Genomic DNA, 14,279 nt, shown 5'->3' on the forward strand with positions numbered 1-14,279 from the left:
TAAAACCCATAATAATATTTAAATCAGTAAGCTTAATTTATATAAAATCATCAATTATTGGGTACTTTCAATTGGGAGGTGGCTGTCCCAAACCTATTCAACTTAAAATATTGAAATATTTGTATTTTTCCCCTCTAAAAGTATCTTTTCAAATTTTTAAAAGAGATTTTTTTTTTTACATCTTCTTTGTAAATTAGGAGACCAATTCTGTAGAATTTAATTATTATTTCTAAGTTTAATATCTGGTGCAATGTATAAAAAGAGACAGGAAAATGTAGACTGAGGCCATGATGTTTGTTCTATTGTTTTAATTAACAGTATAGCGCTGTGCATACTTCCAAAGTGATATGAGAATTAGCACAAAAGAAAGAAACCCTGAAATACTCAGGCAAGTTATGGCAAAACGAGAGCGAGCTCCCTCTTGTGGTCTGACTCGAGACATTCCAGTAAACAGACAGATATTCACTACGATGTCACTGACCAAGCCAAAGAAGCGTTGAGCGACACATGGAAACGTTTTCCAACAAAATTCATGAGGGATATCATCATTCACTCTTTACACTAAACAAGGCCTTTTTTCCGGGTAGCAGAACAAAATTACGGACATATCTAAACATATGGCACTGCTCACAGTAATATTCACATCAGTAAACAAAAATAAAATTCTGACATGTACAGGAATGCAAAAATGAAATAAAACATTGCCATTTCCACGAATTCTATGTATAAGTAACTTTACACGCTTGATTTTAAAGTGACAGTATCATAGCACAAATTGGTACACTGTGCCAAATAAATGTACACACAACCTCACACACATCCATCATCAAGAAATAGTAGTACAGTAAAATGAAATGATTAAAAAAAAGTATCATCTTCTCATCTCTAGACTTCATATGGTGCAGTAAAAAAAAATCAGTATTAAACCATCATATGCTTCAAGGCAACAGAATCTACTAACCCTAACAGCCTATAAACTTCAAGATCATAAACTCTCAAGGTTGCGTGTACCTACAAGATTGAGACGCGGAAGTACCTGCAATCCCAGTGCAACACTCTCAAGAACACTAGGGGCTAGTAACGACTAAAAGTGGGCCAGTTTTGATGTCGCTGACATCAAACACGAGTCCTCGAGTCCCACATGAGACTCAAACTCGCTTAACGGATTACTAAAATTAGTCCATTCAAATGAGCTAGTGCAATAACAAACAATAACTGGAAATATTAAAGAAATAGTTCACTCAAAAATGAAAAGTCTGTGATTAATTACTCACCCTCATGTTCCAAACCCGTAAGACATTCGTTCATCCTCGGAAAAACACATTTAGATATAGCTTTCTGAGCCTCAATAAACAGCTATTATCACGTTCAACGGCCAGAAAGGTAGTAAAAACAACGATAAATACTCCATCAGTGGTTCAACTGTAATTTTATTAAACTATGAGAATACTTTATTGTGCTTTAAGAAATCAAAAATAACGATGTTTATTCAAAATTTGCTTCTCTTTCGCGCGTTCACGAGAGTAGCAAGACGCATTCTGACAAAGAACCCGGATGAAAATTGTTGAATAAAGTCATTTTTTTTTTCTTTGCGCACAAAAAGTGTTCTTGTAGCTTCATAGCATTACGGCTGAACCACTTAACTATTTTAACGACGTCCTTACCATCTTTCTGGCCCTTGAACGTGGTAGAAGCGATCGGATTTAATCAAAAATATCTTAATTTTTGTTCTGAAGATGAACGGTCTGACGGGTTTTAACATGAGGGTAAGTCTTAAAGGAACACTCCACTTTTTTGGAAATAGGCTCATTCTCCAACTCCCCCCGAGTTAATAAATTGAGTTTTACCGTTTTGAAATCCATTCAGATGTTCTCCTGTTTTGGCGATATCACTTTTAGCATAGCTTAGCATAGATCATTGAATCCTATTAAAGTTAGACCAACAGCATCACATTCAAAAATAACCAATGAGTTTTGGTATTTGTCCCATTTAAAACTTGACTCTTCTGCAGTTATATCGTGTACTAAGACCGGCGGAAAATGTGAAGATGCGATTTTCTAGGCCGATAAGATTAGGAACTACACTTCCGTTCTGGTGTAATAGTCAAGGAAGTTTGCTGCCATAACATGGATGAAGCAGGCGCAGTAATATCATGCAGCACCTGAAATTAGTTCCCAGCTAGGTAACTTCCAACGAGGAATGCTCCATGTGCATGCAGTTGGTCACGTTGTGCTGCGATGTGCTGTGTGATATTACTGCGCCTGCTTCGGCCATATTACTGCAGCAAACTTCCTTGACTATTACGCCGGAATGGGAGTGTAGTTCCTAATCTTATCGGCCTAGAAAATCGCATCTTTACATTTTCCGTCGGTACACGATATAACCGCAGAAGAGTCAAGTTTTAAATAGGACAAATACCGAAACTCATTGGTCATTTTTGAACGCGATGCTATTGGTCTAATAGGATTTAATGATCTATGCTAAGCTATGCTAAAAGTGATATCGCCAGAACAGGAGAACGGTTGAATGGATTTTAAAACGGTAAAAATCAACTTATTAACTCGGGGGGAGTTGGAGAATTAGCCTATTTCCAAAAAAGGCGGAGTGTTCCTATAAATGACAGTTTTTTATTTTTTACACTCATGTTGTTTCAAACCTTTATGACTTTATTTCTTTTGTAAATAATGTGTTTTATGCACACAATGGATGTCAAAAGGGACCAGTGTAATTTTGGTCGCCATTGAATCACTGTATGGAAAAACAATACAGGTTTGGAACAACATGAGGGTGAGTAAATAATGACAGAACTTCATTTTTTTGTGAATTATCTCTTTACAAAACAGATTGAATGAATTTGATGCTGATGCCATTGAGAGTGACTTTAAAATAGTCTAGCATTGTGTTCACCCTGAAAGCGAGGCAGTCTTGCACTGGTTTAAAGTACAGAGTCACAAATGTAGAGTCTGTTGAAATGTACGGTATTCCTGAGTACAAAGGGGAGATCGGCATAACCTTCTCCCTAACAGCAGGCGGACTATGGGCACTGCGATCATGGCTTGAACAGGGCTGCCGCTGAAAGATTGATCCAATCGGTGACGGGCTGAACAGCAAAGCCTCGTATGACAAGGAAAGAACAAAAATAAGGCCTTCTGCGATGAGCCCCGTGACGCATTTCAAAGTATTTCAAGCAAAACGCAACGTACCTGGATGAAAACAGACGTCCCACGCGTGCACACAAACACACATAAACAAACACACACACACACACACACACACACAGACTGAAAAATCAGCTGGGCTCACACCTGCGCAAGTTGCTTCTGATTTCAAGTATGCTACATTACCAAATTACACACAAGCGATACTGTCACTTTAAAATGGGTTAAACACAGTATTCACAAATGTACATTTAAGGCTTAATTGTTTAGCACTAACAATAATAGCAGCAGTAAAGCACTTCTGTATTAATAACAATAAATCAAAATAATAATAATAATAACATTAATAATAACAATATATTAAGGTGATCAAATGAAATGGTTTCTAAGATGAACAGCTTCAAACAAGAGTCCGAACCTCCCCAAGAGTGATTTCAGTCCCCTCCGAATACAGAAACTTGGCCAGGCTTTGGACCTTTTTAAGCAAATACTTCTTTTTTTTTTTAATGTTTTTTTTTTTACTAAGCTGTTTCACTTTGTGTCCAACCTCTCGCCCTTTATCTGTTAGAGAACACTATCTTTAGTAAACACACTACTTTACAAAAGTCGGAGACCACCATATTAATGACACATTCAGATTAGAGCAAACAAATCACATGTCCCCGACGCGTGTACCCTTCATCAGCACGTTCCTACTGGGAATCTGAAGGACTGGCTGTCCTTAAACATTTGGGAAATGAAATTCATGGTACAGTACAGTTACAGTAATGCTACACAGATGTAACAAGGCTGACGGAGAGCCCATTTCCGATGCCAGCCGCCACAACGCGCTTAAAAAAAAAATACAAATAATCCCACAGTACCCTGGAGGTCAAGGTCGAGCGGAGAACGGGTTGCTTTGGGCTGAGCGGTATTTTTGAAAACAGGCAACTGCGCTGTGGGGACCGACACGTACGGCATGCTACTAGACAGATGAAAAATTAAAATCACACACTTGAAAACAAAATGTACCGAAGCAACACGAGTAAAGGCCATTTTTCACGCCAGAAAATGCTCAGTCTGCCGTTTAACTCCCTTTAGCTGTCTGAACTCCGAGGCCTAATACTTCACACACCCTGATCTCTGCAGCTGAACCTCTCCAACATACATGTGTATATATTAACTATACTCAATATTCTGATTTATATATTAAATCATATATAAACACATACATGTTTTTGTCTTTTTTGTTTTTGTCCTTAGGGGACACGCGTTGCCTTCAGGCTGAAGAAGCAGCCGCAACAAACCCCTCGCTCTTCTGCACGCACAAAGAAGGACAGTGAATCCGAGAAGTGTTACGGAGGAAGCGTCTCTCGCCGTCACTAGAGCTAGAGGTAGAGCGCAAGTTCGCGCTCCTTTCTTCTGAAGTTCGAGACGAATGCGAGACGAGCGTGGCCGGGCCGCAAATGCATGCTCGGAGAAGTTTCGCTATGTTAGGATATGTGCAGTAGAAGGGATGGACACAAACTCCCTCAGGATGTTCTTGGCCATCTCGATATTGTTCTGTGCAATCATAAGGGCTTTTTGGATGTCCTGATGGGAGTAGCCCTGGCTCAAGAGGTGCTCGATCTCGCTGCTGATCTGCTGGCTGGGACCGGGGCTCGCTCCGGGAGGAACCGGGCTGGGCCTGCGATCGGAGTTGATGCGCCTGGGAAGAGGCTTGGGAGGTCGCTCGGGGGCTTCACTGGGGTCCATGACTGTTGGAGACACAATGATGGCAATATATAGACACTGAAGTCTAAGATAAGGATCAAACTGCAGTTGCTGTTCTAAAATAAGGAAGCCATGAGACTCTCATGGGGTTGAAATATGAGCTAAAATAAATATAGGTGGAAAAAGGAAATGGCAGTGCTATATTTGCTCTGTAAATAGATTTAAAAAATATTGACTACAATAGAAATCAAAAGATTAGACACACTTGACTGACTGTTTCCTCGTAATCTAAAAACTTTTGATTTTAAAAGATGCTGTAGAGGAGTTATATAAAGTGAAGATGACTATTACATGAAAAACTGAAATTATGCCTCTGCAACTAACAAAATAAGCACTAAAATAACTAAATCTATTAGTTAAAAATACCTAAATAAAAATTACAGTAGAACATTAAATTTACTAAAATTGAAACTAAAATAAAAATAAAAACAGAAAATATAAAAATATAAGCCAGTACAAAACAAACACTATAGTATATAAATGTATATAAAACTATATACTATTATATATCATATACACTGCCTTTCAGAAGTTTTTTAAAGAAGTTTCTTTTGCTCATCAATATTTTACAAATATTTTTGTAAATATTGCTGCAATTTAAAATAACAGTTTTCTTTTTTAATATACTTTAAAATATAATTAATTGCTGTGAAGCAAAGCTGAATTTTCAGCATCATTACTCCAGCATTCAGTGTCAATGTTCCTTCAGAAATCATTCTAATATTTTGATTTATTATCAGTGTTGGAAACATTGTGCTGCTTCATATTTTTGGGACCTGTGACACTTCTTTCAGGATTATTTGATAAATAAAAGTTAAAAAGAACAGCATTGATTAAAAATATAAATTTTGTGTTACAACATACACTACCATTTAAAAGTTTGTGGTCACTTTTTTCTTTCTCTCTTTTTTAAATACTTTTATTCAGCAAGGATGTGTTAAAATGAATAAAAAGTGATGGTAAAGACTTTTCATTAAAGAATCACAGGTTCCAAAAAAATCAGCACATTACAATGATTTCCGAAGTATCATTTGACACTGAAGACTGGAGTAATGGCTGATGAAAATTCAGTCCTTCATCACAGAAATAAACACAATTTCTAATATTGATTTTCAGTTTTAATATAATTTAAAAATATAATATTTTAATATTTTTCTGTATTTTTATCAAATAAATACAGCCTTAAGCATAAGAGACTCAATTAAAAACATTAAAAGTCCAAATGATCCCAAACTTTTAAACTAAAAATAATAAATATATATAAAAATAGTATATAAATATATAAAAATATTAACATTAATTTTAAAAAACATAAATAACAAGTATATAAATAATTAAAAAAAAAACACTCAGTATGACTTACTTGCTGCCGCTCCGAGCTCACTGTCTATGGAAAGGCGGCTGAAGGCTGAGGATGTAGGGTTAACATCTGAAAGCGTGCGTCGGGCGATGTTGGCTGGTATATGGGGCTTGGGATAGTCATAGCTGTTTTCCTCCTCTTCCTCACCACATGCACCAACAGGTTCCCTCGGGCCGTTAGAGCAGGTCAAAGGAGGCAATTCAGAGTAATCTAAACAATTAAAGAAAAACAATATTACAAATTTCAGAACATACTGTATTAGTAGACTGCCAATATGAAGATGAACAGCTTTTAACATCACAGTACCTGAGTCTCTGGCCTGATGTGGTCCAGAGGCCGTGAGGGCCTGGGCTTGGATGTTGTACATGGCTTCGTACATCTGTGGGCTTTCTGACTCCATATCATTGAGCATACTCCTACAGAGGTAAACAGTGACTGTCAGTACACCAAAAGAGATCTGACATCTATGTCTAGTCTATATAGAGTGTCTCTTAGAGTTTTGCACCTCCATGGCTTACCTGGGGCTTAGAGAAAGTGGAGGTGGTGGTCTAGGCACAGCTTCCCCTGCAGCAGAGGGCAGCACTGGCCGAGAGGATGGAGTCATGTACTCCGACTCCTCATCGTTCTCACAGGCGTCCTCTCCGGTCTGAGCTTTGACTGCTGGGAGAGGCCTGTCAGCACAGGAGAAAGAGTCAACACACATGTGACTGCTTGCTTTACTAACAGGTTCAGGGTGAGTGTAGGAAGTAAGGAGGTGTTTGTATTATTGCTACATGATAATGTAACAAACAGACACCAGACATTGCAATATTTAGGTTCTATCCACTTTTTTCTGAACGCGGAAGTCTTGCCAGACTGGAATGGTACTTTACATTTCCGGTCTCTGGTGTTTCTAGTCAAATTAACATGTTTTCTGAGCCGATAATATAACGTTAAACCTGTGCACATTTTTATATTTAGTTATACTGAAAAAGTTTAAATTCAGTCAATCTTTTTTTTACCCCATTTTAACATGGATTTCTATGGAAACCGGAACATGAAAGCACCCAAATGGAAGTTACAATCCATCATAGCGTCACTCATCGGTTACCAGTAGAGATTTTGAACTATTGTCTCTATCGCGGTTACATGCTCACGTGACATTACTGTACCTACATGGTCACAAAAATGTATTGTTTGGAAACAATTTTAAGCATTGCGGTTTAAAAACAAGTCATTTTAAGCCACTGAAATGCAATCGGCAGCGAAAGAGAACTCATTTTGCTATATGCGCGTGCTGTCAGAAAGTTATTTTTGCCGCTTTATAGGCCTTGAACAGTTAAATACGCACACTTGTATGTGTCAAAATGCCCTTCTCTTTGCAAGTATCTAATTCTAATAAGGTCTTAGGTGAAAGCAAACAGCTGAGAAAAAAACATGCAAGTATATTGGATCCGGGCAGCTCTTAAAGTCATAGCAGTCTAATATTTCTGCTGTCTGTCATCTATGTTAATTAAACAACAAAAGAGAGAAAATATCTCACTGTTCACTTTTGTTAATAAGAAGAAATATATATTTAATTTATGCAGTGTTTTTATAATTTTGATTACTTTATACAAGGTATGTAGCATTTCCTTTTATTTGTTCTACTGTAGTTTTTTGTTCTATTGCTTGTAACTATTTAAAAAAAAATAGCTTGACTTTTTTTTTTTAAATTTGGGCTAGTATTAGTCTTTTTTGTGATATTAACAAAACACTGGTGATGAATTCTGAAATTTCTATTGTATCAAAAATCTTAATAGCATAATGACTTTAAAGCAAAAATAAATCGTTAAATCGTTACTGTGAAATGAAATCACACATATTGTGATAAGATTTTGTTCATATCGCCCACCCCTAAAATACACTTTCTAAATGCAATAATTTTTTTAGGGTTGAATGATTTGGGGAAAAAAGTAATTCCTTGGCCTCACTTTTAACAAGATCAAACGAAGAACTCTTTCAGTAACTATAATGTGAGCTCTGAAATAATCTCTTTTTTCATAGTCCACATGAACACTGTTTTGAACTCATTTAATATGACTATAAAATGTGTATAACATTGTGATAAAAAATAAAATGCATCACAATAATACTGTTTGTAAAACTGTATTTAAAGGGTTAGTTCACACAAAAATGAAAGTTAGACCACTATTTACTCACCCTCACGGCATCCTAGGCATAAATGACTTCCTTCTTTCAGACAAATCTAATCAGAGTTACATTAAAATGCAATAATCACTTTAATCTATCTTTTGCTTACTGTTGGAAACAGAAGCAGCTACTGACGGATGACATTTGCACATGCATTTTTTAATATAACTCCGTTTATCTTGAGGGTGAGTAAATAATGGGCTAATTTTCATTTCTGAGTGAATTTGTGCAGTTCTTCGTGCTGCCCTAGTCCCTGTGTTGCCTCCATGACGCCTACCTGACTGCCAAGGAATAGATGGCATTAGCCGAGGCAGATGGCTTTACTTTCGGGCTGTCGTAATCTGACCCAGGATTGGATGATCCGAAACTCTGCACGTGAAGCAAATGAAGGTTAGAGAAAAAGTTCAGATTAGGCTTCTGTCAATGTGTAAAAATGGCATGTGCATCCTCACCAGCTGGTGGTCGAGGCTGGGGCCGTTGTTTCTTGGCCCTTCTGCTCTGGCTTCAAGCGTGGAGGGCAGTTGGAGAGGCAGAGAGTGTCTGTTTGAGAGTTCTCGAGACCCACGGGAGTCTCCGCTTGCTGGTGGCTGTGATGGCGCTTTGGGTACGGGCCGGGAGTTCCACTCCGGCATGCTGCGGTTAGGAGGGGTAGGAGGCAGTTTGTCACGAGAAGGTTCTCCGGGAGTACTGGGGAGAGGACGTCTCGGGAGGCGGTTGTCTGCTCCGGTTGGGTGTGGTCGATCTGGGGGAGGAGGTGGCGGCAGGTCCCTAAGGGCTGGGGGAAGTGGTAATGGCTTGTCCTTGTGATGGGACGGGGCCTGGGGATGGGTGGAATAAACCAGATATTAAAAACTTAACATCAGAAGAAAATTTTAGGATTAGTCGAGCACTTCTTGAAGTGTTTGAAAAGAATGCTTAATACATTCCAAACTGAGGTACTGAGGGTGAAAAACTTGGCGAAACATTCCAAGCTAGTCCATTTACCTTGGACGTGGCGCCTGGACTAGAGGCCCCGGGAGGGTTGGTGGGTCTGAGAGGAAGCAGATCCAGCCGAGGAGGTACTGGGGGAACAACGGGCTGAGGAGCAGCTGACAGCGGCGAGGGCGGCCTCTCCACCTGAAACAAGACAAACCATTCAGCATACAGCTATATTGATGCTTAATACTCACGCCAACATTTCTGAGCCTTTACCACAATACCGAAGTCCGCGGGAAAACTTATTCGGTTTGGTTTTGTAGGAATTCCTACGTTTAAATTCAAAACAGGAGCCTCGAACACATTAAAACATAGTTTTGCTGAGGCAGGTGACAGCCGAACCAATGCTGTTTAAAGTGCCCCTATTACGGATTTTTAAAAATTACCTTTGTGTAACACCGCTCTAAGTGAATAAAAAATATCCCGCAAAGTTTCAAATTTCAAAGTGCACTGTGTATTATTGACTTTTAGAAGAAAGAGGTGACTCATGTAAACGAGTTTCTTAAGACAAATCTTAAGCCGTTTCAAGTTGACGTCAACATACAACAGCATATTGCTGCACAATTGTTGGGAAAACTTGAACCCTCCCCCTTTAAACACTGTAGCGGATTTCTGTGGATAGCATTATGTCGAGAAGATGCTGTGCATTGTGAGGGTAAATCTGTTAGGGTACAGTTAGGGTATGTCAAAAAACTCCCATCTCATTTTCTCCTCCAACTTCAAAACAGTCCTACATTGCTGCAGAAGTACTGACCTAGTGTTTACAAAGTGAACATGCAAGAAGGGTTATAATAATACACATATAATATTAATTTTTTGACTGATCGTTTTGCTAGATAAGACCCTTATCCCTCGGCTGGGATTGTTTAGAGCCCTTTGAAACTGCATTTTTAACCTTCAATCTATTGAGCACCACTGAAGTCCACTATATGGAGAAAAATCCTGGAATGTTTTCGTCAGAAAACTTAATTTCTTTGCGACTGAAGAAGGGGGTGAGTAAATTATCAGGATATCCATAATAGGGGCACTCTAATGAAAAACAGGTTGAGGTGTAGTAGTTGACATGTTTTTCCATGTTTAGCAAAGCTTAACCTCATAATAAGATAAATTTGTTCTCACTTTAGAACCAACCAGCTTGCTAATCATGAAAGGAGAGTCCTCCAAGCGATCATCGTCATCATCGTCGTAGCTGGGCGAAGGGGCTCCCTCGGCCCCAAACGCACTCCTGCAGCCTCCGTAGGAGCCTCCGCTATTGGGGTCCTTGGGATCGAAGGGGTCGACGACGATGGGCTCAGTACCCTTAATTTCACAGCGACAGAATGGACAGCCCTGGCCTTCAGACTCCTAAAAAGAGAAAAGAAACGGAGAGTGAGGAAAACATGTACGTGTATCCAGACTAACAGACAGCTGAAGGTTCTTCAGGTTTACCTGCCAGGCTGTGAGACAGGAAGTGCACATGAGGTGGCCGCAGGGCTCGATCTTCACATCCTTGTCATTCTCAGCACAGATCTTACATAGCTGGAAAGTCGAGCCCATCTCACAGTAGAGCTCGTATTGCTCCTGTAAGCAAAAAAAGAGGGTTACATAGATTATCCAAAATACAAGATGGATTTGAGTGTCTGACTGAGACAATAAAAAACAAAAACACACCTGTGTGACTTTGATATGGTCTTGAGGCGAGGGCTCACACAGCCCTGTGAGGTCAGGGTTCTGTGTGCGGCCATCGGGGAAAAGGTAGCTAAATGGGAATGAAAAATGTTGCTTTATTTCACATCTAAATGTTGTAATAAATGTTTTTCGTGTGTTTTGGACTTACAATCCTTCCCTAAAGCCATCGATGAGGGCCTGGAAGAGGGGTTTGTTGTGAGGAATGGTCTGCAAGATATTCCCATCAGCTGTGACGTAACCAATAGCCCACTGGCCGAGCCGCGTACAGCTCAGTCTGAAGATATAGCTGTAACCAAAAAAACGTGACTGTTACAACATACACTTAGTACGTGAGATAAAAAAAAAAAAAAAAACAGGCAATCTAACAGTGTCAGATTAAGCCATCACTAAGAAACGTGTCTCAGTGCATTAGGGGTGGTCATATGATTGCTTTTCTTTGAATTGAGAGCTCTTGTGACATCATGGTACTTCTACAATACATCTATTGATGGGAGGTACCATGCTGTTCTTCGGGCCACTAGAGAGTAAGGATTCAAGCAACTAATGGTGCATTGTCCCATGTAAGTCTTCTCACTGTTTATGTAACAGATAATGCTGCTGTGACAAGGCTGATGCCATTAACACGTCTAAATAAATAAGACCTGGATGAATGGGTGAAGGCCAAGATCCTTGAGTACTGGAATTAAAGAGACAGTTCACCCCAAAACATTTCAAATAATCCAAATGACTCCATTTGGAAAATACAAAACATTTAAATAAAAATAAAAAAGCAAGAAAAATGTTTATAGATAGCCTGTGATAGATAAAATATAATAACATGAAATAAAAATCATAGCTTTTATGTTTTGAAGAAAAAAAGTAACTGACTAGATTTAAAAAAAAGAAAAGAAAAGAAGTTTATAAAAAACAAAACAAAAAATAAAATAAAATTGTATTAAATTGCAAGTTTACATCTCCCAATTCTGATTTTCTTTCAAAATTGCGAGTTTATATCTTGTAATTCTGAGTTTATAACACAATTGCGAGGTAAATCAGAACTGTGAGATATAAACACGCATCTAAGAACATGTTTTTTTTTTCCATCAAAAAGGTTAAAAACATTTTTTAAAATCATGGCTTTTGTATAAAGTCCGTTTGTGCCACTGAATTTAAAAAAAGGTAATTGTGACATTATTTCTCAATTCAGATTTTTTCCTCAAAATTGCAATATAAACTCAAATCTGAGAAATTAAATCAGAATTGCGATGTGAACTCGCAATTGAGAGTTCTAAAGTCAACATTTCAAGACAAACTCGCAATTCTGAGAAATAAAGTCACAATTCTGAAAAATAGAACTGTAAGATATAAACTCACAATTCTGACTTTTTTTCTCAAAATTGAAAGTTTATATCTCGCAATTCGGAGTTTATAACACGCAATTGCAAGTTAAGTCAGAATTGTGAGATATAAACAAAAAGTTTTTTTCATCAAAAAGGTTTAAAAATAAATAATTAAAACAAGAAATAAAATCACGGCTTTTGTATGGAAATCTGTATTCACCACTGAATAAAAAAAAAAAAAAAGTAATTGCGACATTTTATCTCCCAATTCTGACTTTTTTCTCACTATTGTGAATTCACATCTCTCAATTCTTACTTTTAAAAAAATAATTATGTAATACAAACTCACAATTCTGACTTTTTTTCTCAAAATTGAGTTTAAATCTCGCAATTCTGACTTTGTAACATGAAATTGTGAGAAACTCACAATTCTGATTTCTTCTCAAAATTACGAGTTTATATCTTTCAATTCTGAGTTCATAACATGCAATTGCAAGTTAAGTCATCAAAAAGTTATAAGTAATAAATAAATAAAACAAGAAATAAAATCATGGCTTTCGTACAGAAGTCCATTTTCGCAATTGAAAAAAGTAATTATGACATTTTATTTCTCAATTCTGACTTTTTTTCTCAAAATTGCGAGATATAAACTAAATTCTGAGAAATTAAATCAGAATTGCGATGTAAACTCAATTTAGAGTTATAAAGTCAATTTTGAGAAACTCGCAATTCTAAGAAATAAAGTCGCAATTCTAAAAAATAGTTAGAATTGTGAGATATAAACTCGCAATTCTGAGAACGTATTTTTTCCCCCTCAAAAACTGAACTTTATAACTTGCAGTTGCGATTTTATATCTCACAATTCTGAGAAAAAAGTCAAAATTGCGAGATACAAACTCACAATAGTGGGGAAAAAGTCACTAATTCTGACTTTATATCTCACAAATTGGGGAAATTGCAATTGCAAGTTTGTATCAAACAATTCTGAGAATTTCAAGATGTAAACTCGCAATTGCAAGAAAAATTTTCTTTATTCAGTGGCAGAAACGGGCTTCCATATTTTTGTGTTGTTTAAAAAAGAAAAAAAAGAAACGAAATTAAGGTTTGGAATGACATGAGTAATTATCTAAATGACTAGATGATTTTTTTGGTGCGTGTGTGAACGACCCCTTTAATGGGTGACGTGTGCATGAATGAGGGATGAGGTGTGTGTATTACCTGCCGGGCTTGTGGATGAATTTTTGCAGACGAGCTTTGACTTCATCATAGGTGAGAAAGGCCATGTAGCCCGGATGAGTCACTGCCAGGCTGTTCCAGTTTCTCAGCAGTGATGACCATGGCTATAAAAAAAGAAAAGAAAAATAACACTTAGTTTTTTTTTTTGCAAACACCATTCACACTGTGAATTTAGTGGCATGTGTATACAGATTACATCTGACAGCACAGATACTCATAGTCCCTTATGTGATGACCTCTAATATCCATTTGAGAGATGAAGAGAGTCTGAGTCAGAGAGACTAAGCGTGTTGTGGATGGAGTGGTGAGTCACTCTGTTCACCAGTGACACCATCGATCCAAATGAACTCAGATCTCTGTATATAAACATCACTTAATGTCAGTCCAATTAGTAAAACAGGCGTTTCATTCAGTGCCAAGATGCCGATGTGAAGCCACTCCTCACAACTGAGAGAGACAAACATGTGCCGTGACATATACTGACAAATTTAAAACACACGTCAATCTTTTCCTAAAGCTCATCCAAAAACCACAGGACTGTTGCAAATATATATATTTATTTTCACAGCATCGTCCTCAGGCAAAACTAGCACTTCCTCTCACTGACAAACACTTCTTAGAATTAGACTTGTTCCTTTT

At 37.7% G+C, this 14,279-nt stretch overlaps 1 protein-coding gene across 1 annotated transcript in view; it reads right to left on the bottom strand.

Annotated features, from left to right (window-relative positions):
• Window positions 1-293: 293 nt before the first annotated feature.
• Window positions 294-14,279, bottom strand: part of cbl (Cbl proto-oncogene, E3 ubiquitin protein ligase) — a 51,447-nt gene continuing 37,461 nt past the window's right edge. Inside the window, exons 5-16 of the mRNA XM_073817664.1 lie at window positions 13,623-13,744; window positions 11,234-11,371; window positions 11,068-11,155; window positions 10,846-10,977; window positions 10,537-10,761; window positions 9,427-9,558; window positions 8,895-9,260; window positions 8,720-8,811; window positions 6,789-6,941; window positions 6,577-6,686; window positions 6,274-6,480; window positions 294-4,894 (exon numbers count right to left, since the gene is read on the bottom strand). Coding sequence (XP_073673765.1) covers window positions 4,626-4,894; window positions 6,274-6,480; window positions 6,577-6,686; window positions 6,789-6,941; window positions 8,720-8,811; window positions 8,895-9,260; window positions 9,427-9,558; window positions 10,537-10,761; window positions 10,846-10,977; window positions 11,068-11,155; window positions 11,234-11,371; window positions 13,623-13,744 — 2,034 coding nt within the window. The 3' untranslated portion in view covers window positions 294-4,625. The remainder of the gene's footprint in view (window positions 4,895-6,273; window positions 6,481-6,576; window positions 6,687-6,788; window positions 6,942-8,719; window positions 8,812-8,894; window positions 9,261-9,426; window positions 9,559-10,536; window positions 10,762-10,845; window positions 10,978-11,067; window positions 11,156-11,233; window positions 11,372-13,622; window positions 13,745-14,279) is intronic.

This window comes from Garra rufa, chromosome 14, assembly GCF_049309525.1.
Source record: "Garra rufa chromosome 14, GarRuf1.0, whole genome shotgun sequence".
Classification (NCBI taxonomy): domain Eukaryota; kingdom Metazoa; phylum Chordata; class Actinopteri; order Cypriniformes; family Cyprinidae; genus Garra; species Garra rufa.